The sequence below is a fragment of the Ochotona princeps genome, chromosome 13, assembly GCF_030435755.1.
Source record: "Ochotona princeps isolate mOchPri1 chromosome 13, mOchPri1.hap1, whole genome shotgun sequence".
NCBI classification, from domain to species: domain Eukaryota; kingdom Metazoa; phylum Chordata; class Mammalia; order Lagomorpha; family Ochotonidae; genus Ochotona; species Ochotona princeps.
The window spans coordinates 41,551,415-41,576,465 of NC_080844.1; the positions used below are offsets into that span (position 1 = coordinate 41,551,415).

General features: G+C 39.0%; 1 protein-coding gene across 1 annotated transcript; it reads left to right on the forward strand.

The window, feature by feature from the left end:
* Window positions 1-1,480: 1,480 nt before the first annotated feature.
* LOC101524854 (cytochrome P450 2C30-like) lies at window positions 1,481-18,571 on the forward strand. Its single transcript, XM_004580027.3, has 9 exons — window positions 1,481-1,758; window positions 3,655-3,817; window positions 5,884-6,033; window positions 7,470-7,630; window positions 9,044-9,217; window positions 10,442-10,583; window positions 12,192-12,379; window positions 15,556-15,697; window positions 18,312-18,571. Exons 1-9 carry the CDS (start codon window positions 1,591-1,593, stop codon window positions 18,491-18,493), a joined length of 1,470 nt encoding a protein of 489 aa, XP_004580084.3. The 5' UTR covers window positions 1,481-1,590; the 3' UTR covers window positions 18,494-18,571.
* Window positions 18,572-25,051: the final 6,480 nt, after the last annotated feature.

The following is a 25,051-nucleotide window of genomic DNA, read 5'->3' on the forward strand; positions in this document are numbered from 1 at the left end:
TTCAGGAAACTGATTGTGTAAAGAAAGAACAGACAACTCCAGCCAACCACAGCTAGTGCCTTTGAGTCTTCACAACTGTCGCCTTCCTATGTGTCCAGGTGGGCAGTCCTGGCAAACTCCTTGGTGTGAGAGAAACTGAACTTGGAGCTGAACTGGATTAGTAAATCAGACTTTTCTTGGAACACGATATGAATACTCACTTTTATTTCCATGTCATGTTGAAAGTTCTTGGCAGAGTAATTAGGAAAGATAATGAAACAAAGTGCCTCCAGATTGGAAAGGCGGCAGTCTATCTGTTAATGTTCATAGAGGACGTGGCCTTAAGGAAAACAAACAAACAAAAAAATGATTCAATCCAAAAATTGTTAGACTAATACACAAATTTCGAAAATTTTCAGAATACAGATTCAGTGCACGAAATTCATTATTATGGCTATATAAATCAATAGCAACTTAAAAATTAGGAAAGCAATCCTATTTCTAATAGTTAAAAATATATGTAGTAATAAATTTCACCAAAGAAGCAAAGATCTCAAATAAAATCTATGGATTACAGAAGAAATTCAATAGGACACTAGGAAATGGAAAACTATCCGAAGTTCATGAAGATTTCATATTGTTAAAATGTATGCACAATTCACAAGGATTGGCACGTGTAATACAATATTTAAAAAGATTGACCTGGTCAGGTTTCAACAAGAAGGTGAGTAGTGGAGATTTTTACTATGATTCTTAGAAGCTGATGCATTCTTTGCAGGAAACAAAGTTGTATATTTCTGCTAAATTCTTGAGTTCAGTTATTTTTTTCCCTATCCTTCAGACTTTCAGTAGAAATTCGTTACATTTGTTCAAACATTTAACGTTTTCATAGTGCTCATCATATGACTATTGTGTTTTTTGTTCTGAAGAACCCTCGATCTTCATGCAAAATGAACTAAACTGTAGTAGAATACATTTTATCACTCAGCATATGTGTTTAAAATATCTTGTTGCCAACAAGGTGGCTTGGTAGATAAAGCTGCCACTAGCAGTGCTGGATCTCAAACAGTTGCTCATTCAGGTCCTAGTTTCTCCACTTCCAATTTTGCTGCCTGCTTATGTGCCTAGGAAGGCATCCAAGGATGGAACAAGTCCTCAGGCTCCTGTACCCGCATTGGGAGACAAGAGAAAGATACTAGCTTCTGGCTCCTGCCTTTGGATCAGCGCAGCTCTTGCTGTTGCAGCCATTTCAGATGGACAATCTCTGTCACTCTCTCTTTTACTCTGCAGTTGAAATGAATGAGAATTTTTTAAATTAAATCTTTAAAAGTGTATATTTTATGACACGAAGTAGATGTTCATTTGGTTTTGGATTTCCTGAGAAATATTTTAAGTTTTGTTTCTAACAGGTTGAGATGACTGATTTTTATCATTTTACTTTATTTTATTTTACTTTTGCTTGTTCTGTTTCCAACTCGGGCAAGCAGTGATAAAGATTAACAGTATTCGTCTAAAGTTCAAAGAGCAATGCATGTCTGGTGATAAGCTTGCAGCACACATCTTAAACCTTGAGATCCCAACCTCTCAACCGCAGTTACTCACATCACAACCATGGACCTCCTCGGTGTCCTGGTGACTTGTCTGTCCTGTCTGCTTCTTCTTTCTCTGTGGAAGCAAAGCTATGCCAGAAGGAAGCTCCCCCCTGGACCCACTCCTTTCCCGATTGTTGGAAATCTCCTACAGATTAACACCAACAACATCAGCAAATCCCTAGGCCTGGTATGTATGAATATTAATCTCTCTGTTATTTATAATATGGTGATACATTCTATTTTACTGTCAAGGGAACTTTTGAAAGGAAATTATAAAGAGATGATTTTAAAGGAAAATATCATTAACTTTATTAGAATGTATATAGTTAGGAGAGAATGAAATTCATTCAAGCTAACATCGATGAAAATACAAATTTCATGGTTGTAATTCAGCCTTCATCCCCTTTATTGCAATTATTGTTTGATAAAATATATGGAATATTTATCTTTTTCCATTGTAATTTCCTCAATCATACACTGCTTCAAAGTCAGGGAAATAACTGCATTTGCTCAATAAATTAGTCATTTGCTTATCTAGACCAAGGCATTCACATAGCATCTCCTCTCTGAAGCCCAAATTTAAAAACTTTTCCCAAGACTGCAAGTTGTTCTGGAAGCTCCTGCTTTCTGTGCCTGGATCTCTGGAAGAGCAGTTTGTTGTTTAGGTAGAATTTCTAAATCTTTCAGAGCTCAAATTTATCTTTACCAAAATTCATACAATATTTATTTTTCCCCAACAGGTGACAAGAGTAAATACAAATCCACCAAATAATTGAATGCCTCTTATGTGCTAAGATTTATGTTAAGATTCATGCAGAGAACTACAAGTGATGAATGAAAGTTAAAAGTGATCCTATAGTTAGGGAAATTACTATCTTGATGATAGGCATATATTTATCAAGAAAACATGCCGTGTGGTGCAGGATTCCATGTTACTAAGGTCATTGTACAAAGTATTACCTGGATAAAATAAAGAGTCAATTTACTTGTTTGCTACTTCAGGGAGAGCTTGTTGTTGTAGACCTTGGTCAAGGACCAACATGATTATACCCCAGAAGATGCAAAACTTGCCAGAGTTTGAATGTGATTATTATCTGTCATACTAGAAAATGATTATACTTAATGTACTCAAGGGATTGCAATGGTAAAATATGCCTTATGAAATGAAAAAGTCACTGTGGTTGTTTTATAGACTGAATTATAGGGCAGCCAGAAGTGCTGAAGTCACTCTCAGACAAATGAAAAGTGTATTGCTTTGTGTAACTTAAGACAGCTGACGAGCTGAAATGACATTAAAAATAGGGTACAAATTCATCTCATGCTTGAAGGTGTCAATTGAGTGCCTCTCTTCCATGAGGTCTTCTAAGGATTAGTTTTCTGCAGTCTTTAAATGCTGTTGTTACATGCACCCAAATTGCTGATCTCAAGAGCATTGTCACAGAGACAGCATCTTCATAGAACTATTTCAATGTGTGAAGAGTGGGAGAAATAGAGAGCCAGCAATAATTTTATATGCAAAGACATAGCATTTTAAGACATCACTTCTGCTAGCATCACTTCTGGAGACACACTTAAAGGACTCTTTACTACAAGGAAAACATAACAGTTTATACGGCCAGGATGCCAAATTCTCTATTATAAAACTTAGAGGTCACTGGTGTTAAAAAGAAAAGAAGGTTTAGAAAGCAAATAAAGCAGAACTTTAGAATGTAGGAGTAGGGACACAAAACGTATTGCATTTCCAAAATGGAAGAAGAAATTTAGTTCAAGTTACAGTTTGCAGGGTGACAAGTAGTACAATGCTGTGAACAAATGATGACTTAGCCCTTGTCACATAGTAAGTGTTAAGCATAGGATATGTGTTAATTGTGGTAATAACAGCAACACAGTAGTATATATAACAATAATTGTTGTTTAAGTATGTGTCATATGATACTAAAGATTTTTAAACCTGAAAATTTGCTATCTTTTGTTGCAAGATGAATATTTAAGGGTAAACTCAGTCAGGTTAACAGATTTCCATCAATTAGCTGAATTTCAGTTTATAAATTCTCACCTGCTGCATCTCCTGTTCCTTTCCCAGCTAGCAAAAGAATATGGCCCCGTGTTCACCCTGTATTTTGGTACAAAGCCCACTGTGGTATTGTATGGATATGAAGCAGTGAAGGAGGCCCTGATTGATCTTGGAGAAGACTTTGCTGGCAGAATGAATTCTCCAATGATTGATTTATACGCCAAAGGAGCAGGTATTATTTAATATGAGGAATGTAGTTGACATTTTGAATGCCCAAATTTTAAATGGGCTTAGACATTGGAAAATTTCAAGCATTTAGACAAATTTTTGAATTGCATTTTTCAGTATTTCATGTGTCTGAATGATTCTACAAGAATCATTACAGTAATTTCAAATTCCTTGAATATGATACAGTGTATCCAAGAGACATAAAATTCAGTATAAGCAAGTCACTAAAACATAAATGTTCCAGGAACTTTTGTTAAGAAGTTTTAATTAAAGTGATCACTGCTTATATTATTGATACAGAGAGGTTGAGATAAAAGAGGTCAGGGAGAAATAATTGAATTATTCCAGTCGCCAAATATCTGGGTTTGGTTTTCCCATCTGATTCATGAATACCAAGATCACATTTTAGAAAGCTCACATCGTATGCAGGGAGCATATTTCCTGCCTTGGAATTTTTTGACTACAGTAAAACACAAAGCCTAAAACATGGAAACATTAAAAAAATTTAAAAAGGGGTTGTGGAGAAACTGTGATTATGATTTCAAACTCATAATAAGACAAAGGTCCTCAGTTAACAAGAACTTGAAGTTTGTCTTCCATCAGTTTTTCATTTGTTCGGTGTTAAATTGCACATCTTCTACAGGGTCACAGAATTCTGCCAAAACAAACATTTGTGAATATGTCTTTTTCTCCTCCACAGTATTCTCTAAGATGAGCCCTGGACCCTCAAACACAACCTTATTGCTTTCTTAATCTTGCCTTGTTCCTGGAAGTCTGATATTGAGATTCCTTGGTAGCAAGACCACATTTCTAGAGGAAGTCAAACAGTAGAGGGAGGATTTTAAAGTGAGAAATAAGATCTATCTATGAGTATAACCTTTTAAACTTTCGTTTTATGCATTTATTTATTTTTTTAAAGATTTTATTATTATTGGAAAGCCGGATATACAGAGAGGAGGAGAGACAGAGAGGAAGATCTTCCATCCGATGATTCACACCCCAAGTGACCGCAACGGCCGGTGCTGCGCCGATCTGAAGCCGGGAACCTGGAACCTCTTCCAGGTCTCCCACTCGGGTGCAGAATCCCAAAGCTTTGGGCCGTCCTCAACTGCTTTCCCAGGCCACAAGCAGGGAGCTGGATGGGAAGTGGAACTGCTGGGATTAGAACCGGCACCCATATGGGATCCCGGGGCGTTCAAGGCGAGGACTTTAGCCGCTAGGCCACGCCGCCGGGCCCTATGCGTTTATGCACAAACCCCGAAGTGTATTCTCTATTGAGGGAAATGATTGACAGGAGATTTTTTTTTTTTTCACATGCAGTTGTCTCACTGGTTAAGAATCTTCTTCTCTCTTTTAAAGTTTCCCTAAGACTCATCACAGTCAAAAAGTCTTCCCTGAGAATTTAAACCTTGAATAGGATCCAGGATGACTTCCTACCTGTGTTATCTTCCCTTTGCCTCCCTGATCTGCTTTCCTGTGAGTAAAGTAAGGGAAAATCTTGGTTCGTGCTGTTCTTTAGAGGCTTTAAGGATCCATCTAACAAAATCAGAAGATTTTAGTAATATTCAAGTTCAAGAATCCTGACAGCGGCCTCCAGCATGGTGGCTCAGCAATGTAATCCTCTACCAAGAAGCATCAGTGTCTTATATGTGCACTTTTTCACGTCCCACTACCCCTTTTCCCATCCAGCTCGCTGCTTATGGACTGAGAAAGCAGCGGAGGGTGACTCAAGTCCTGGGTCCAGGCACACATGTCGGAGGCTGGGAAGGTGAACTTGGATCCCAGCTTCAAGGATCCAATACCCTGATCAGCTCAGCTGTGGCTATTACTGCCATTTGGGGAGTAACCAGCAGATAGAAGAGCTCTCTGTCTCTCATTCTCTTTGTAAGTCTGCCTGTCAAATAAATAAATCCAAAAAGAAAAATTCTAACATTAGAATTCCTGGTTGACTTACAGAAGGAGCAGGGTAGTTTAAGAAATGCAAACTCTTACCTAGAATTACACAATATGGATCATATGGTAGCATATTTATTGTTCCTGTTGTCTGATATTTGCTTTTTGTCCTGATAGGAATTATTTTCAGCAATGGAGAACTATGGAAGGATACTCGGCGTTTCACCCTCACAGTTTTGCGAAACATGGGGATGGGAAAGAAAACTATTGAGAATCGAATTCAAGAAGAAGCCTTGTGTCTGGTACAAGAATTAAAGAAAATCAATGGTGCATATTTCTTTATGTCACTAAATGTAGTGATTGTATAGACAAAGAGTTATTCCAGTAGTATTACAATATGGCAAACAAGTGAAAAACAATATATATATATATATATATATATATTTTTTTTTTTTTTAAAGTAATCGGGTCAGGAGTGATAAACAATTTCAGGGATCAATTTGATAGAGGCTTGTATATTTTCAACCTGACATCTGGAATCACACAAGGTCATTTATTTGTGTCCATGTAGAAGGATAAAAGAACTAGATAAAGAGCCCACAGTGTTTAGATCAAACAGATACTACATACAGAATTACTCTCAGATTCTTCAAGGACTATAACTTTGTACCACAGCCACACATTTAACAATTGTAGAAAAATGTGATATTTGGGTGCATAGGAAAATGAAGAAAATGAGGATTTCGACAAAAAAGATGGCTGATTTGGCAAGGTTAGCATAAAAGCATAAGTAAACTCTCTAGTAATGTGTTCAAGTGTATAAGTACATATACATTGCCAATTGTTACGCTAACTCATTCAAATACACCACCGATAATTGGGTGGAGTTAGTACATATACATTCCTAATTGTTATGCTAACTCATCCAAATACACTACTTTGAGATATCAAAGTAGATATCATCTTTGTCTTCTGTTATACAATGTGTCTTAAAGCTGTTTTGGTCCATATATCTATGGTTGTTCCATTGTTTTGGTTTCTTATAAATGTGAAGTGTTATAGAATAACTCTGGATTTAATACTAATGTTTGGCTGTGTTTACAAAGTTTTGGATCTTTGGATGTATTGTTGCTTTCCCAAAATATTTCTTTTGGAAAATCTGAGAGGAGTTTAGTAGTGTCTTCATACAAGAGACTTCGTTCTTTTCTAATGAGATTATAGAGTCATCTCTATGTGTTTGACTTCTGACAGACTGACTAGCAGGTGTCATGGGAGAAGCTTTGCTGATATGCGTTTGGGATTCTATGGGCTTATTGCATTTGGAAGTCTGTATTTTTCCAGGATTTTGGAAGTTTCAAGCTGTTATTTGTTCAATCACTTGTCTATGTTTCTACTCTCCTTCCTCATTGGTTTCAAAATGCAAATATTTGTTCTTCTAAATTGCTCACTTTCCTAGTTACATACAATGAGGAAGAATCCAAGCTGATTTCTAAATTCCAAATATTTAAAGAATGTTTTGAACTATTTCTTCTCAGTATTTCCATTCTTGCTAACTACAAACATAAAAAATAAGATGTGGTGTAATAATATTTAGGTGAGATTAAATAAAATTAAATGGATTCAAAATTTTTCAGTAGGGAATTAATTTTATCTTAGGTTTATGAAGTTTTTATTGGTAACATGTCCAGATAATCAGTTCTCATAGTTATTTTAAACAACCCATTTAATATTTACATTAAAAACTCCTCCTCTGTATTCCTTAGCGTCTCCCTGCGATCCTTCTTCTCTTCTCTTCTGTGTTCCCTGCAATGTTATCTGCTCCATCATGTTCCAGAATCGTTTTGACTACGGTGATCCAGAGTTTCAAACCTTGCTTAGGCACTTTCAAGACAGCATCAAACTTTTTAATACTCCCTGGATACAGGTAATGCCAAGAAAGTCAAGGTTCTTCTCTCTCTTTTTTTAAAGTACACACTTTAAAAAAATTTCTTTACTATTATTGGAAAGTCAGATTTACAGAAAGATATTTCAACAGCTGGTTCACACCCCAAGCGGCCACAGTGGCTAGTGGTCCCAGAGCTTCTCCAGGGTCTCCACAAGGATGCAGGGTCCCAAGGCCTTGGGTCTTCCTCTACTACTTTCCCAGGCCACAGGCAGTGGGCTGGATGGGAAGTGGAGCAAACAGGGCAGGAATCAGTACCCACATGTATCCTGTCGCATGCAAGGCAAGGATTTAGCACCCAGCTATCACTCTAGGGCCTCAGGGTTCTCTTGATGCACAATAATTTCCAGCATGCTTTGCCTATTTTTCTATCCCATTTGAAGTGTCATTTGAAATGTTTTTAAATTTACTACACATGAGTTATCAGTTCAATTTAATGTTTGGAAGTGAAATACAAAAAAATGGAACAATTTGGATAGAAGGAGACTGTATTATCAAGCATTGTCATTAATACTAAAGTAATTGTTATAATATTTTATTTTTTAAAGAAATATTCATTTTTATTGGAAAAGTAGATCTGATTTATGGGGAGAAGAAAAGTCAGAAAGATCTTCCATCCTCTGGTTCATTGCACCAATGGCTGCAACAGCTGGAGCTGAGACATCCAAAGCCAGAAGCCACGAGTCTCCTTTGGGTCTCCCATACAGATGCAGGAGCCCAGGGTTTGAGGCCATCCTCTACACAGGCAGGAAGCTGGAAGGCAAGAAAAAACAGCCGGGACATAAACCAGCACTGACATAGGATCCCAGCATTAGCAAAGAAAGGATTTACACACTGAGCCATTGCTGGCTCAGATTTTCTTTTTAAAGTCAAAAGGCAGGGAGACAGAAAAACAGTAGCATGAGTAGACAGCAAGTGATATTCTACCCACTATTTCGGTGCACGAAGCCAACTATTCTTTTTTTTTTTTTAAGATTTATTTTTATTACAAAGTCAGATATACAGAGAGGAGGAGAGACAGAGAAGAAGATCTTCCGTCCGATGATTCACACCCCAAATGAGCCTCAACGGGCCGGTACGCACCAATCCGATGCCGGGAACCAGGAACCTCTTCCAGGTCTCCCACGCGGGTGCAGGGTCCCAATGCATTGGGCCGTCCTCAGCTGCCTTCCCAGGCCACAAGCAGGGAGCTGGATGGGAAGTGGAGCTGCTGGGATTAGAACCGGCGCCCATATGGGATCCCGGGGCGTTCAAGGCGAGGACTTTAGTCAGCCACGGCTGCCGGGCCCCTCCAACTATTCTTTATCTACTTAGCAATTAAGAAGGGGTGTGCAACACATATTAAGTGACTTCAACATTTGGAGTGAATTAACAAATGATTCTTTCCTGTTTCAGCTCTACAATACCTTTCCCATTATGCATTACCTCCCAGGAAGTCATCAGAAGTTATTTAAAATCTTTGAGGAACAAATGAAGTTTTTCTCAGAGAAATTACAGGAACATAAAGCATCTCTGGACACTAGTAATCCTCGAGACTTCATCGACTATTTCCTGACTAAAATGGAAAAGGTATAATGAGACCCCATTTTTTTAAAGATTTATTTATTTTTTTTATTACAAAGTCAGATATACAGAGACAGGAGGAGAGACAGAGAGGAAGATCTTCCGTCCGATGATTCACTCCCCAAGAGAGCCGGAACGGACCGGTGCGCGCCGATCTGATGCCAGGAACCAGGAACCTCCCAGTCTCCCACTCGGGTGCAGGGTCCCAATGCATTGGGCCGTCCTCAACTGCTTTCCCAGGCCACAAGCAGGGAGCTGGATGGGAAGTGGAGCTGCTGGGATTAGAACCAACGCCCATATGGGATCCCGGGGCATTCAAGGCGAGGACTTTAGCTGCTAGGCCACTCCACCGGCCCGACACCCCATTTTATAACTACATTGTTGTGAGTGACACCACATATAATGAGCTTTTTTTTTTCTCTTCTGCAACTGAGATACTTAACAAACCTCCTTCATTAAAACATTTTTATTGCTTGTACTCATCATATAGAATGTATTGGGGTATTTCCGTTACAACCAACTTAGAAATGTTATATTAACAATGCTAAAGCTGATTCTTTATTTGGAGACAAATTGAAACCATGGAAACACTTAGATACAGGGGCACATGTATCCATAATTTATAGACTGATGATAACTTGTCATTGTACATAAAATATATTCCACTGTTTGGCACACAACAAAAGAAGGACCATAGAAATGTGCAGGAACCCAGTAAGGCTTCCCTCTGTAAACATTACAGGGACACTTGAAGGATGTGAGAATGTTAAAGAATCTCTGACTTAGTGAACAAGGAGGGTAAAATTGGTCCAGGAAATGATAGCCCTGTGTAATCTCAGACGCTTTAGCTAAAGAGCAGTGATGTGTGCAATGATGGATGAGGATAGGAACAGTGATGTCATCAGTGCTGAGGGGTTCTAGAAGAGAAATGTAAACAGGATAGAATAGACAAGGACATTCAAGTGGAGAGTAGTGATGAGCGACTTAATAACACACATGTTTGAAATAAATAAATGGATAACTTCTTGGCTCTAAGAACTAAGGAAAATGACTCATGACAAAAGACTTGGAGATGTGTACACCTAATTATATTTTAGCAGTTTGAATGATCCAAACAACCAACATATAACATTCCATTTCTGACTTAATGTGCTGAATTTTCACATGATATTAATTCTATTTATATGATTTCTAACCTTTTTATCTTGGAATTTGAACACACCTTTCCAGGAACAAAAGAACAAATGGTCTCAGTTTAACATGCACCACTTGATCATCACCATATGGGATGTGTTTGATGCAGGGACACAGACAACAAGCTCCACATTGACATTCGGACTCTTGCTCCTTATGAAGTATCCTGAGGTTGCAGGTATGCATGGTCATAGGGGAAGGGGAGGAGGGAGTTCTAGGTAACAAATGAAGACAACACTCAGGAGCATTGAGATATGCACCTGTCAAGTCAAAGATCAGAAAAGTTCCCATCTCTAGTACATTCACTTATCACTGAATGGATAAGATACAAATTTTACGGTAGGATAAAAAGAAATAGAAATCTTAGGATTGTGTCTATATACTACATGAAATCTTTGTTATATTTGAAGAACACTTTGGATTAAACCTAGAATTCGGATACGATGTTTTCCAAATGACAAATCTTTTGTACATTGGAAAATTCATACATTGCACTACCTCATCACTTCCATTTTCAGTTCCCATGCTCACATTTTTCTTTCCTTTCTTCCTGTTTTAATGTCTTTCTGTACTACTTTACTGAGCACTCAGATTTACCGATGCTTCCTGTACATTTTATATCAGCATTTTGTTGTGCATGAAATTACAGCTTCTCAAAGAGCAAACGCCAAATTCAATACCAATACCAAAACAAGGAATGATCATGGTCTTCAATTATCACCTTCTTCAGGTAGCTAAAAAAAAGTATTCACAGACAAAAGGAGCAGAATGGCATTGGCACTTTGGAACATGGGTTATGGATGCTAACAGTGACACAGCCAGGGAGCACCTCTGTAGAATTAGACTCGTGGCTATTTGCTGTCTGTGTTTAGGGAAATAATATAGGAAAAAATCACTCTGTGGTGAGCAAACACAAAAGAATGCCTGCCATGTAAAACTAAATTGAGGAATTGTAATGCAATGTAATGAACAGGACAGCCTTTACATATCTATCACTTATGTTTAGAACTTCGATATGTTTCCTTTAAAGACAAAGTTCAAGAGAGCAAAGGAGAGACAGAGGGAGAGAGGGATTTTCCATTAACCAGTTAACTCCCCAAATGGCTTCAAATGCCAGAAATGCACTAGGCTGAAGCCAGAATCCCAGAAAACCTTCTGGGTCTCCCATGCATCATTTACTACTTTCCCAAGTGCATTAGCAGAGAGCTGGATTGGAATTGACACATCAACAAAATGAATTAGCACTGATACTGGATGTTGGCATTATGGGTAGCAGCTATATCCCCTATGGTATCAGCTATATCCCCTATACTACAATGCAGCTCATGTAAATAAATAAAGGTTCTCATCTTAAATAAAGGTTCTTCTTTTCTCTGCAGTGAATAAATGGAACTCTTTATGCCATGTTTTTAACTAAATATTCTTTATCAGCTGTAATTCCCATTGTCCTGGAAATTTATACATTTAATATATAAACTGGCACACTCCAAGCAAACAAACTCAGTGGTTTCTAGTGAGATGTCAAGACCACAGATTTCTGTTTGTCAAGGTGAAGTACTCCAGACAAAATCTGAGCTGAGAATTAAATTTCAGGATAAATTATTTTGTTCATTGGTCAGTAGCATAGTTGCTTTGGAATTTCCAACCTAAATAGGAGTTAAACCTGTTTCATTTTCCCCAATGGAAGTTGTGTGTCAATTTGTAATTGACACACCTAATACCACTTTGTGATAATAATGAAAGTGTTAAGTGAAACTCTCTTTACATCTGATTCCTGCCTTGCCAGCTAAAGTCCAAAAAGAGATTGAGCGTGTGATTGGCAAAGACCGGAGCCCCTGCATGCAGGACAGGAGCCGCATGCCCTACACGGATGCTGTCATACACGAGATCCAGAGATACGTTGACCTCGTCCCTAACAATGTGCCCCATTCTGTGACTCGGGACATTCAGTTCAGAGGATACCACATTCCAAAGGTGAGAGGCCTGTCATCTACACTCCACTTTACCAATCTGAGGACACAGCCATAGTACAATGATAAGACTGTAGACTATTAAGCCTTCTGTGAGTTAGGAATCTCACTCTATGACCACATGCTACTTTCCTTAAATCTATTGACAAAACCTCCTGAATAAATAGTGCTTAGACTCACATAGGAGTTCCAATATGCAAATAGCCCCACTTTACTGATTAAACTTCTTAGTTTCCCTGGTTTTTTTTACTACATATTTTATTACTCTTTTTTTAAAGATTCATTTTATTTTTATTATAAAATCAGATATACAGAGAAGAGGAGAGACAGAGAGGAAGATCTTATGTCCACTGATTCATTCCTCAAGTGACCACAACGGCCAGAGTTGTGCCGATCCGAAGCCAGGAGCCAGGATTCTCTTCTGGGTCTCGCACGCGCGTGCAGAGTCCCAAGGCTTTGAACTGTCCTCAGTTGCTTTCCCAGGCCACCAACTGGGAGCTGGATGGGAAACGGAACTACTAGGATTAGAACTGGTGTTTATATGGGATCTCAGCACATACAAGGTGAGGATTTTAGCCACAAGGCTACTGCACAGGGGCACACATTTTATTACTCTTGAAAGTCAGTTTGTAAAAGGCGAAAGATTTATACGATCTGAAGAGAAACCAGAGTATATCCTTAAGTTCCAACTTACCACAGGCAGAAAATATTTTGCGAATAAACTGGTAGGGCATTCTGTATGCAAAAGCATTGGCTTTTGTCCCAGAGACAGATAGTCTTCTTTTTAAATTCTTTAAATATTTATTCATTTATGTAAAGTGGACACACTTCACATGTATCGCACAACAGATTTAGGACTTCAGTAATATCATTCCCCTCTTCCTCTTACCCACATTCCCTGCCAAACCTGTGCTGAAGATTGTAGGGTCAGAGGGCAGTGGTCATTAAGAGACACATCAGTAATCCAGAGCAGGGCAGAACAAGCCAGCACCAAGTGCCTGCTAGTGGGAACTGTAGAGATGACAATCTTGATGAGGTCTGTGTTCCCCAGGGATAGTCTCAGCACATGTTCTGCTCTCTGCCTCTCTCTGAATGTGCCATGATCCACCTGAGGACCTCCTTCAGGCTGGGATGATGATTAGTTAGTAAACAAAAGAAAACAAAAAAACGCAAATGAATCAAATCAATATACATAAATATGGCTCCCCGTACTTTTACTCTTAATGTAGTTCACAGTAGAGTTGGGGAGCATAGCAAGACTTCCTACCTAGTCCTCCTACCTGCCTACATTCCAACCTCTCTACTCCTTGTGTCTTTATTATTTTTGCAATGACAAGGTTTCAGTTTATTTCATAATCACAGGATTAACCCTCCATTAGATAAAGAGTTCAAGAAATAGGAAGTGAAAAGAAACAACTGTTTCTCCAGCGTAAAGACAAAGACAATAAATAATAAGACTGCAAAATGCCAATTTCACTCATACAAATTAAATTTTTTGTGCTGCACTCTGTATGCTAGTTACCACAAATCAAGGAGGAAATATTGTATTTCTCTTTTTGGGGACTGGCTTATTTCCCTAACCGTAATAGTGATCACGTTATTATCAATATATCAAGCAGCTACCCTTTGACAAGCTCTCCTGCTGTAGTGACACTGCTATTTGTGCAGGCGCCAGATGATTAAAGCAGTGAACACTTTCCCAGAGTGCCTTTTCTTTTCACCATTGAATCCTTCTAAGGACAACTTCCTGTAGAATACACTTAGGTGCCACATTTCTGACCTAACGTTTTATTTCTAATTCTAGAATTTACATTCTCAACTTTCATTGTGTAGATTTTCAGTTACCATGTTGTGAATTCTATTCTCAAGATGGCATTTTAGATTTTATCTCCTAGAAATGCTTTTATAAAAGTTCTAGGAGTTAAATTATGATCTCTATTGCTGTATCTACTAAAGACAACCTCATAGTTTGACCTTAAAGCCATGTACTCTGAGAGAAAAGAATTATATTCTGAATATAACTCTTACAAAAATAAAAATATCACTCTATTAAGCATTTTAATGTGTGGTCCTTTTTATAATAAGTATTCATGATATTATATCATTTGATACTTGTAGCAAACTTACCCATATGCCTTGCAGGTTTTTGGTAATGGCAATAAAGCATTGAAATCTTTCCTTCCACATAGGCATAAATATGGTAAAGACATTCTTTGTGTCCTGAAAATGAAACACGAAGTCAGTGTGTTTAATTATGTCATTCAGCTTATGGGAAAAGTTATTACAAAGTATGTATTCTCAACTTTTAAGAGGAATATGTGATAGTTGAGTTGGAGTGGATAGAAGTCAAGAGATATTTAAGGTCCTGACTTTCTTTAGTAAAAGGCAAAAGATTTATATGATCTGAAGAGAAACCAGAGCATATGGTCCTGACTTTTAATTGTTTGACTTTATAATGGTGTGAAACTTATGGTTCATAGGACAACTTGTAGTGTGAGTTAGACCCTTTTCTAGGTCTGCAATATGCAGGAGATACTGTCATTTGAAGGTGAGGAGTAGCACAAGCTAGAGCATCATTGATAGAATCAGAAGGACAAACATCCCACACTCTGTACTGTGCTGAGAGGTCAGTTGTTTCTCAGTAGGTTCATTATATAAAAAGAGTTTTATGGTGAAACAATACTTTCTCATTTTCATGAGTTCAGCAGGATAAACTCTGATAAGGTAAGAAGCTTCTGTGCTTACCAGCTGCTCTGATTGATAGGAATACAGAGAGAGTTTCAAGAGTATGGCCGGTCTTACTGTAAGCTACACTGAGGGCATCACCCTATGTGTAAAGGGAATGCCCTGATTTGCAGAGACATCAACACTATTATTGCTAGTTATTGTCAGGGGAAAGGAAACAGTGGTGTATTTTAATGACGTGTAGGTCTTTGTGTCAGGTTATAAACTGATGGCGATGGGTTTGAAGGCAGTGAATGGTGTCCTGTACATATCCTATATGACTTCAGAGCTGTTAGTTGGGACACTGATTTATTCTGTGTCATCTGAACCAAATATTCTCCTTTTCTTTCATGTTTCATTCTCATCATTTATGACACAAAAGCATTACATGACAAAGTTCTCATTTTCTGTTGGTATGTATGCTTTATGCACTCTATCTGTGTGTTTCTCTATCAGGGCACAGAAATAATACCATCTCTGACTTCTGTCCTGCATGATGAGAAAGAGTTTCCCAACCCTGAGAAGTTTGACCCTGGCCACTTCCTGGATGCAAGTGGCAACTTCAAGAAGAGTGACTACTTCATGCCTTTCTCCACAGGCAAGCAAACTTTCTTTTCTCTAGATTTAACTATTATTGGGAAGGTAGATTTGCAGAGAGAGAGAGAGAGAGAGAGAGAGAATGAGCTTCCATCTGTTGATTGACTCCCCCAATGGCCACAATGGGGGAGCTGAGATGACAGGAAGCCAGGAACCAGGAGCCCCTTGTGTGGTCTTCCACACAAGTGCAGGTTCCCAAGGCTTTGGGCCATTCTCCACTGCATTGCCAGACCACAGGCAGGAAGCCTGATTGAAAATGAAGCACCCAGGACACAAACCAGAGTCCATATAGGGAGCCAATACTTGCAGGCAGAGGATTAGCCAGTTGAGCCATTGTGAGGGCTGAGGTAAGGTTCCTTTTCAGCTGCACAACAGATCAAGTGGAGTTGGGCTTTACATGCAGGCTCCTCTGGATTTGCCTTGTGTATGAGGGCAGAGAAGCTGCCCTTTGCATGAGTTGGAGGCATCACTCACAAGCAGTTTTTTCCCTGAAATGAGGATATGCTCAAAGTGTCTGCTTCCTGATGAATCCTGAGATTCTCAAGATCTCCTAGAATTTCAGTCCCATCAAGGTTCTTCTCATCAGCTCCTAGAAGCTAGTTTACTCAGTACATTACCCTGAGCTTGTTGCAAGCACCAATCCCATTCCCTCATTCAAGAACAGCCATGTGAGTAGGAAACAACTGCTCCTTGTAAAAGAGAGTGAGATTCCAGCTGTGAGACGCAAGTGAGGAATATTTTGTTGGAGGATGCTATGGAGGCCAACTTCACACTAGAGGTAAGTATTCAGTCGGAATCGAAGATATTTGCTCATAGGGAAATTGTCATGAAAAGAATATTTAGGGGGGGAGGGGTGGGGTGATTCCCAGTTCCAACAAAACTGTATCACATAATACAATGTAATGAATGAATAAAAAAAAAGAGAATATTTAAGAATCATTCCTCAATTTATAACAAATCCAGCAAGAAACAGATGGGATGGCTATAACATTTTAAATAATTGTTATTGGACATGGTTTATTTAGATGTGGGAAGGGAAACAGAAGTAAATTGTGGAAAAGCAGTGAAAACTAATTCCATAAGGAGATTAACCCTAGTTTTATAGGGTCACAGAAGATGGCCTAGAAAGCTGGGTGGACTTTTAGCCACGAGGGAGTTGATGTCTCACCAGGAGATACATATTTGGGAAGATGAATATGGACAGTGGGATGATGGGATTGAGAGAGTATATAGTCTGGCCTTTCTAACATCTGATCTTCTGAATTTATTCATAACCCAAACAAGAGATTATATCCATGTTAACACAATCTATAAGGCTGGGCTTCCCATGGGCAGAAAGTTTGAAATGATAAATATAGGAGCATTTAGAAAAAGGTAGAATGGAGAATTTCCAGTATAATCCAAAGGAGAAGTAGTAGGCATGCTGCAGGGTGAGGATTTTTTTCTGTATAGGTAACTAAAACATAAGCAGAAATGAGACTTTTGCTCATAACTTGGAAAAACACAAATTGCTGTTGATCTACCTTTCATAGTACAGTCCCAAGAGAGTGTTCAATGTTCATGAATGATGCCTAAAAATCCACTGTTTATCCATGCCTTTTCTGCCTCTCTTATTTGGGGCCACATGTGCTTTGTCCTGATACTGTGGCTAACATTGCAAGATTTGCAGCTCTCTTTAACATAGTAAGCATTGGGGTCAGATTAGTTACTTAAATAACATGAAAAATGCACCATAGTATAAACATCATTGATTTGCTGAGAATAGGTAAGGTAAGTATTTGTACACCATGGGTGCATCATAGCTATTACAATGCAATCTATGTTGTCTGAATTGCATCCAGAAGGACGTGCAGTATATCTACAGGGAGAACACAAGGGGAGAGCTCCCCTATTAAAGGAAGCACAGGGGTCCAAGATGAACTCCAGGTTGCCAGTATATTTGGGTTCTGCTGCATCTTCAGTAAATGCTGAATGTGGAAAACGTCATGGAAGGAGTTGAAGGACAAGAATCTCCTTGATGGTGTGGGGGATTTTGCATGCAGGTTTACATTCACTACTCAAAAAAGTAAATATAATGAAAGAAAATAATGTCACTGTCATATAGATGAAGAACAAAATAATGAACAGAATTTTCTTTCTAAACTGTTAAATTTAGTGCAAATTTAAATAATGTGATTTTTGAGGAAAAAAGCATAACCACGTATGATTTTGTAAGATATGGCTTTTGTTCCTGTTACTGCTGTATTTTGTAAGTTTTTGAAAATGGTTTCATTGGGTAAGTGACAAACTGAGATATGCTTCTGAGTACAACTATGGAGAAACAAATCTGTTGTTGAATTTGGGTCAGAGACAGATGGGAAAGCTCAGTGTTTGCATCATGCCAATTTGGATAAGTGTGTGTGTGAGTGTGTGTGTGTGTGTGTGTGTGTGTACAAAACATCACTGTCAGGACTCAGCACAGATGTACTAATGGATGTGCACAAAAATACTTTAATAGTGCTGAGGAAATGAAACCAGCTTTGTGTCTACGTAGAAGTCATTTTGTTAATCAGCTATTCATCTCTATTCATTGCTGTGTCTTCTGTGTGAATAATTAATGTTGGTGTCATTTTTAGGAAAAAGAGCTTGTGTTGGAGAGGGCCTGGCCCGCATGGAGCTGTTTATAGTCCTGACCACCATCTTACAGCATTTTACCTTGAAACCTCTGGTTGATCCAAAGGATATCGACCCCACCCCAGTGGTTAACGCCTTTGCCTCTGTTCCACCCTCCTATGAGATGTGCTTTGTTCCCATTTAAGAAAATACCTCACTCCATCCTAGCAAGGCAAATAGTTTCAGGCATATGTGTCACCTGTTACCCACCCTGTCCTCACCAGTGATATATTCTACCAAACTTGCTTTGTTACTTTCACTGATGCAGGAAAGCACAGTTTCATCCTTAATAAAACTCTCTTGATGATAATAAAACATAGAATTCATAAGTTGCATTTCATTGGTGGTGTGTACCTAGTTGAAGCACATTATAACTTCCAATTCTGCTTTATTATCATTAAAATGAATGAGAAGGCTATTTACATAGCAGTTAAGATGACTCCTAGATATCGATATCCCATATTGGTGTACCTGAGCTGAGTCCTACTTCTGCTTATGATTCCAGATTTTGGCTAAACATTATATCAAGAGGAAGCAGGTAAAACCAGTGGTTTCAGCCCCTGACACCCCCACATGAGACCTCATTGAGTTCTTGGTTCCCAATTTAACTTTCTTCAAGTCCTAGCTGTTTCAGAGACATGGTGAGTGAAGCATTAAACATGAAAGTTCTGCCTGTCTCTCTACTCATAACAACACAAATTAACATTTTAAAAAATCAATGAAGATCAAATAATTAGGCCCATACTATTATAATTTGGCTAGCTAAATCAATAAATATGAGGCTGATATGAGAAAATGTTTATTTCAACAAGTTGGCATCTTTTTCCCCAAATACAGAGTCTAAAGTAACCGTGGGCAATTGAAAGACTTCAGAATATAAACCTACAGAACAAGGAGGAGCTTGTGCACGATTTAATGAAACCTATCAGTTCTGTTCCAATGGTAGTATATTCACTGAAATTCTTTATGCACAGGCTAAACGGTTTGACAGTCTGTGCAGGTACAATCTATCAATACCCAGTATTGGGGAAATTATATAGTCTTTTCTTCTTAAAGAGCACTTCACTTGCAATTTGTTTTATTCAAATTTCATTCATATAAACTGATAAACTTTTCTTATTCAAAATTCAACAACTTCTCAGTGTAATAAAAATAGGGATACAGCCATTGACAGTGACTTGAAATCCTCCATCTCATGAGACTGATCCATTAGATAAGACTAGAGGAGATTTCTGAACCTGGGATATACAAAACCTCTCTTCCTAATCAGCAGGAAGTAGTTAAAGGGAATATAATAAAACTATATCCTTCAATGATGCCGCAGACAATCAGTAAACAATAACTGTGTGACTTAATATGAACAGTAGGACAGACTGTCTGGAATCTTTTTTTTTAAGATTTATTTATTTTTATTACAAATTCAGATATACAGAGAGGAGAAACAGAGAGGAAGATCTTCCGTCCGATGATTCACTCCCAAAGTGACCACAACGGCCAGTGCTGCGCTGATCCGAAGCCGGGAACCAGAAACTCTTCCAGGTCTCCCATGTGGGTGCAGGGTCCAAAGCTTTGAGCCATCCTCCACTGCCTACATTTCCAGGCCACAAGCAGGGAGCTGGATGGGAAGTGGAGCTGCTGGGATTAGAACCAGCGCCCATATGGAATCCCGGGGCGTTCAGGGTGAGGACGTTAGCCACTAGGCCACACCGCCGGACCCGACTGTCTAGAATCTTGAGTTCACAGACTGCTGGTGCTGGAGGCTAAAGTCAAACTCTCTGGGCAATGGTCCATGATTAGGCAGAAGTCCAAGCCCGTGGTGGAGGCCTGCACGCAAGGATCCACGGTCAAGCAATGGTCCAAGATCACAAGAATGTGTCCTTCAAGCTATCTCTAAGGCATTCACATATGCAATAGCAGACAGGATTTGAAATTCAGGCTAATTTTGAGCCATAGTTCATGAATGATGTTATAAGTACCCAAATAGCCCTTGGCAGAGAAAGTCCCCATTGAATTCCTTCCTTCCTTCTTTTTTCTTTCTTTCTTTTTCTCTGTTTCTTTTTCTTTCTTTTTTCTCTCTTGTCTCTGCATCATGGCTTCTGTTAGAATAACACTGGATTCTCTTTTATTTCTCTTTTGTGTAGCAGCTCTGTTGGTGTTTTCATGATGGTGGTTGTGATTCTCTGCTTTATAACATAGGAGTCCTTCTAGGATTTGTTGTGGGGATGTTATGGCGGTGATTTGCTCAATTTTTGTTTGTCTGGAAGAGACTTTTTCTTTCCTAACTTCACTGAGCTTCTTATTCTTGGTTAGAAGTTTTTTTTTTTCCTTTGAAGACCTTGAATGTTTCATTCCATTCTCTTTTAGCTCACAGGTCTTTGGGTTAACAAGTCTATTGGTTATTTAATGCATTTCTCTTTATATGCAAGCTGACATTTTTCTCAAACAGCCCTAACAATTCTCTCCTTGTTCTGAGTTTTTGCTCATTTGCTTACAATCATTTTTGGTTGAATCTGGTGGTGGTCCTCTAAGCTCACTGCATCTGTATGTAATAGATCTTTCAAGAGTCAGTGTTTTCAACTAGTATTTCATGAAGTAAATTTTCAATGTTCTTTTCTTCTCATCTCCCTCAGATGGCCCTATAACACTGATGTTTATTCACTTAATGGCATCCCATATGTCTCACAGGATTTCTCAATTTCTTTTTCATTCTTATTATCATATAGCATTATGTTAAACAGTTGTGGTAAACATCAGGAATTCCTTCTTAAACGTTTTGAATTTGAAGCCCCCATTGTATTATTTATTTCATTCTTTGAAATTTTCACCTTCAGATTTTCTGATTAGTTTTTTAATGACTCAATTTGTTGGATTTCTAATTCCTATCATGCATTGCACATTTTCATTTCTTCAGACTCTCTGTATGATCTTGCATCTCACCAAATTTCTTAGGGTCATTTTGGGGATTTTGTTTAAAACTTCATTCATGTTTGAAAGTTCATTTGTTTTTATTAGAAAGGCAGATTTACAGAGAGAAGAAAAGACAGACAGAGAAAAATCTAACATCTGTTGTTTTCACCCCAAATGGCCTCAAAGCCTGGAGTTGAGCTAATCCATAGCCAGGAACCAGGAGGCTTTTTGGGGTCTCCCATGTGTGTTCAGTGGCCCAAGGACATGAGCCATCCTCCACTACATTCCCATACTATAATCTAGACAATGGATTGGAAGTGGAATAACCGTGACTTGAACGGTGTCTGTATGAGATGCCAGTGCCATGAAAGGCTGACTGATTTTCCATCTCCGTATTTACCCCCAAAAGTTTCGACATAGCAAGGGTTATTAAAATATGTATTTATATTTATTTGAAAGGTAAATTTTATGGAGAGAAGAGACAGAGGAAGAAAGTCTTTTAATCAGCTGTCTCACTCCCCAGATGGCCACAGCAACCAGAGCTGAATTGAGCTGAAGACAGGAGCCAGGAGCTACTTTTGTGTCTCCATGTGGGTGCTGGATCTGCAAAACATAGGCCATCTATTACTGTTCTCCAAATTCATAAGCAGAGAACTGGATTGGAAATGGAACAGACAGGTCTCAAATAGATGCCCATATGAATTCTAGTGCTACGGGACAGAGGACTAGCCTTTGTGCCACCACTCAAGGCCCTACATAAATCTTTTTTGTTCAAGGTACAGAAATTATTCTATCTTACGTGCTATGGTGAAAGATTGCAACCAGTGGTTTAACCTGGTATAGCACAATATCTATTGTTAGAATTAATTCACATATGTGTCATGTATTTCCTTCAAATCTACATCCAGTGCAGTATAAATCAATAGTCTCACGTCTCCTTTCTTCTTGTTTCCTGTGTCCCTACATTCACCAGTGGATGCAGTGTAATAGTCCCCTGTTCTTTATGGAGCATATTTCATTGGGAGAAACATTTTGGTCTACATGCAATGCAGAGTGTCACTTGGGTAGCTGCTTTGCTTGGACTATAGATGATCCTTAAGTTAATCTCTGAGTGATTTATTCAGTTGCAATTAGTGTCACCAACATCTCTGAGTTGCCTGATCTGTAGCAGTTCATGACAAAAGAAGTATGAGTTTCAAGTGGACATGGGCTCCAAAAGTCTCAGGGTTGAGTGTCAGCTACACCAAAGTTTCTAGTGGCAGCAGCTTGGTACCTGCTGCTATGCGATACAAAAAGACTGAACTCTTATCCTGTCAGGGAGCCACAAGTGATAACTGTCACCCTGAGAATGTGTGATCTGAGTGAGATGTTTACCAGGAGATGGCCCCAGGGCTTCTGGCGCCAAAGTCCCAAGCTCAATACTAAGTGAACCTTGCCCGAGAACAACGGAATAAAGACAGGTCATGCTGAGGACTGTTTGCTGAAAGATGAGGACCTGGAACAGTGCAATGCAAAGTAATCTCCATATGCTGCTAGGTGAGTTATTCTGAGGAAAACAGCATTAATCTCACGGTTCCAAAAACTGTAGGTCAAGAAGTGTACTCTGCCCAAGCCCCACAGGAAAACAGTTACAATTGGAGATCTGCAAGACCTTACTCAAGTCCTATCTTCCAGGAGCAATTTATGTTTAGGATTAAGACTGGTGGGCCAGGACCTGAAACAGTTGAATTCATTTGAGTTCCTCGTAGTTCCTTTGAGTGAACTCAGGCTCCAACAGCTTCAGTCTCAGAGCTGTAGGACTCAGTGGGTGCCTTAGCAACACCCTTACTGTTATCAGAGAATATACAGTCATTTGTGCACTTACAAGTACAAACCTTAATGATATGGATGCATACATTTGGAGAGGGTGCCCAAATTGAAAAAAGATGTCTCTGGCACAAGAGACCACAAACAGCAACAGGCTTCAAATTGCTGGCCAAAGTGGGGTCCTTTCCCAGGTTTATCATTGTGAATGCAAGTGTCAGTGTCCCAGGGCTGCAGGACTTGAAGATATATATGATCACCCTACATTGTGATCACAATTTATACTGAGCACTGTGCCCTAGAAGGGTTAGGCTATAAGCAAAGCAATGCAGTTGGTCTTCACTGTCCCCATATACAGCACATAACCACAGTCCCCGAGCTGCAGAATGTTGTGGGGTCCTTATTCAGGTCACACTGTACAGGAGTCACAATTTATCTATTGCTATTTCCAATTATATAATTGATTCTTCTACTTGCAAATTATGTTTAAAAACACATGTGCAGAAAATGTTTAAAGGCATAATTCCATATAAATGAAGATAAGAACACAGTGTGACACTAGGTACATGTATGAAGAGGAGAAAGTTAATACATTAGAAGAGGCAAAGGGACATTCTGGAATCCTGGAAAAGCTATTTCTTTCTACCTTCTTTTGCTTACCAGATACACAAACATATGAAAATTCATTTCCTATTATATTTTAAAACATGCAACAGTCCATATATATATACTGTCTTCCAACAAAAGTGCTGACTTACCATAAAGAGCAAAAAACTATGTGTAGGGCCCGGCACGGTAACCTAACAGTTAAAGTCATCGCTTTGCATGCACTTGCATTTCAAATGAATGTCAGGTTGTATCCCAACTGCCCTGCTTGCCATCCAGATCCCTGCTTGTGGCCTGGGAAAGCAGTCAAGGATGGCCCAAAGCCTTGGGACCCAGCACCTGCAAGGGAGACCCGGAAGTAGCTCTTGGACCCTGGCTTCAGATCATCTTAGCTCCAGCTTTTGCAGATGCTTGGGGAGTGAATGAGCAGACAGAAGATCTTCCTCTCTATCTGTGAGTTTGTTTTTCTATTAAAATAGGCCTCCAATGAGCCAAGAGGGAGGAAGAAGAAAGAAGCAGAGAAATCCAGCTATTAGGGAGCAAGTGACTAAGGAAAGCAAATAAGGTCACTTCATTCCCGACAGCAAGAGTACGGTCATTTTCTGCAGGGGGCCATGCAGTTGGGTCAGATGGCGTGGGGGTGTTATGAGCATGGCTCCTTGGCTAGGCAGGCTACAAGCAGTTTCTGGCTGCATGGCAAGGCCTGCCAGAATGTCTCTAATCACCTCATTGCTGCTTCACCTCATTGTATGGACACTCATCACCTCTCTGATATTTCATGCAATTCTCCTGAAGGTGTTGTTTTTCTGCAAATGTGAGATGATTTTGTAACTGGTTTAATAGCAGAAGCTGGTTTTATCAATCATGTTTTGGTAAAAGGGTCTTTAACAACTTAAGACAAGGAGACACAGCTAAAAGCATACAGTAGCCTGTATTGTTCCCAAATATCTTATTGTGTGCACACTTTTGACCTGGAACTTACTTAAAGATGTGTGATGTTCTCCATAAGAATTGGCTTGATAATATCTTGGAAAAGATGGCAATCACGAAGATACAGTTTGTTTACCGTGCAGCCTTGAACTGTTACGACACATGAAATGACGCACTTTGGTTTCTCACCACAGAAAGCAGAAAGTACATGGGGCGTCTTCAAAAGGGAGACAAATGCTGTGAGGCCGTAGAGGAAAATGGTTTGAAGCTTCTACCTTATATTGGCAGTCACATTTAGGGAAAGAAAATAGTTTGGAAAGAGAAACAGAAGTTTCTTGTAAAGGCCCTCTATTCATAGAAAGGCTGAGTTGCCCTGATCCATTTCGCTGCCCTTTAACAAAAGAACAAAAAACAATTGGTGGAGGTGATGGTTATTAGTATGTAACTGATTATAAGA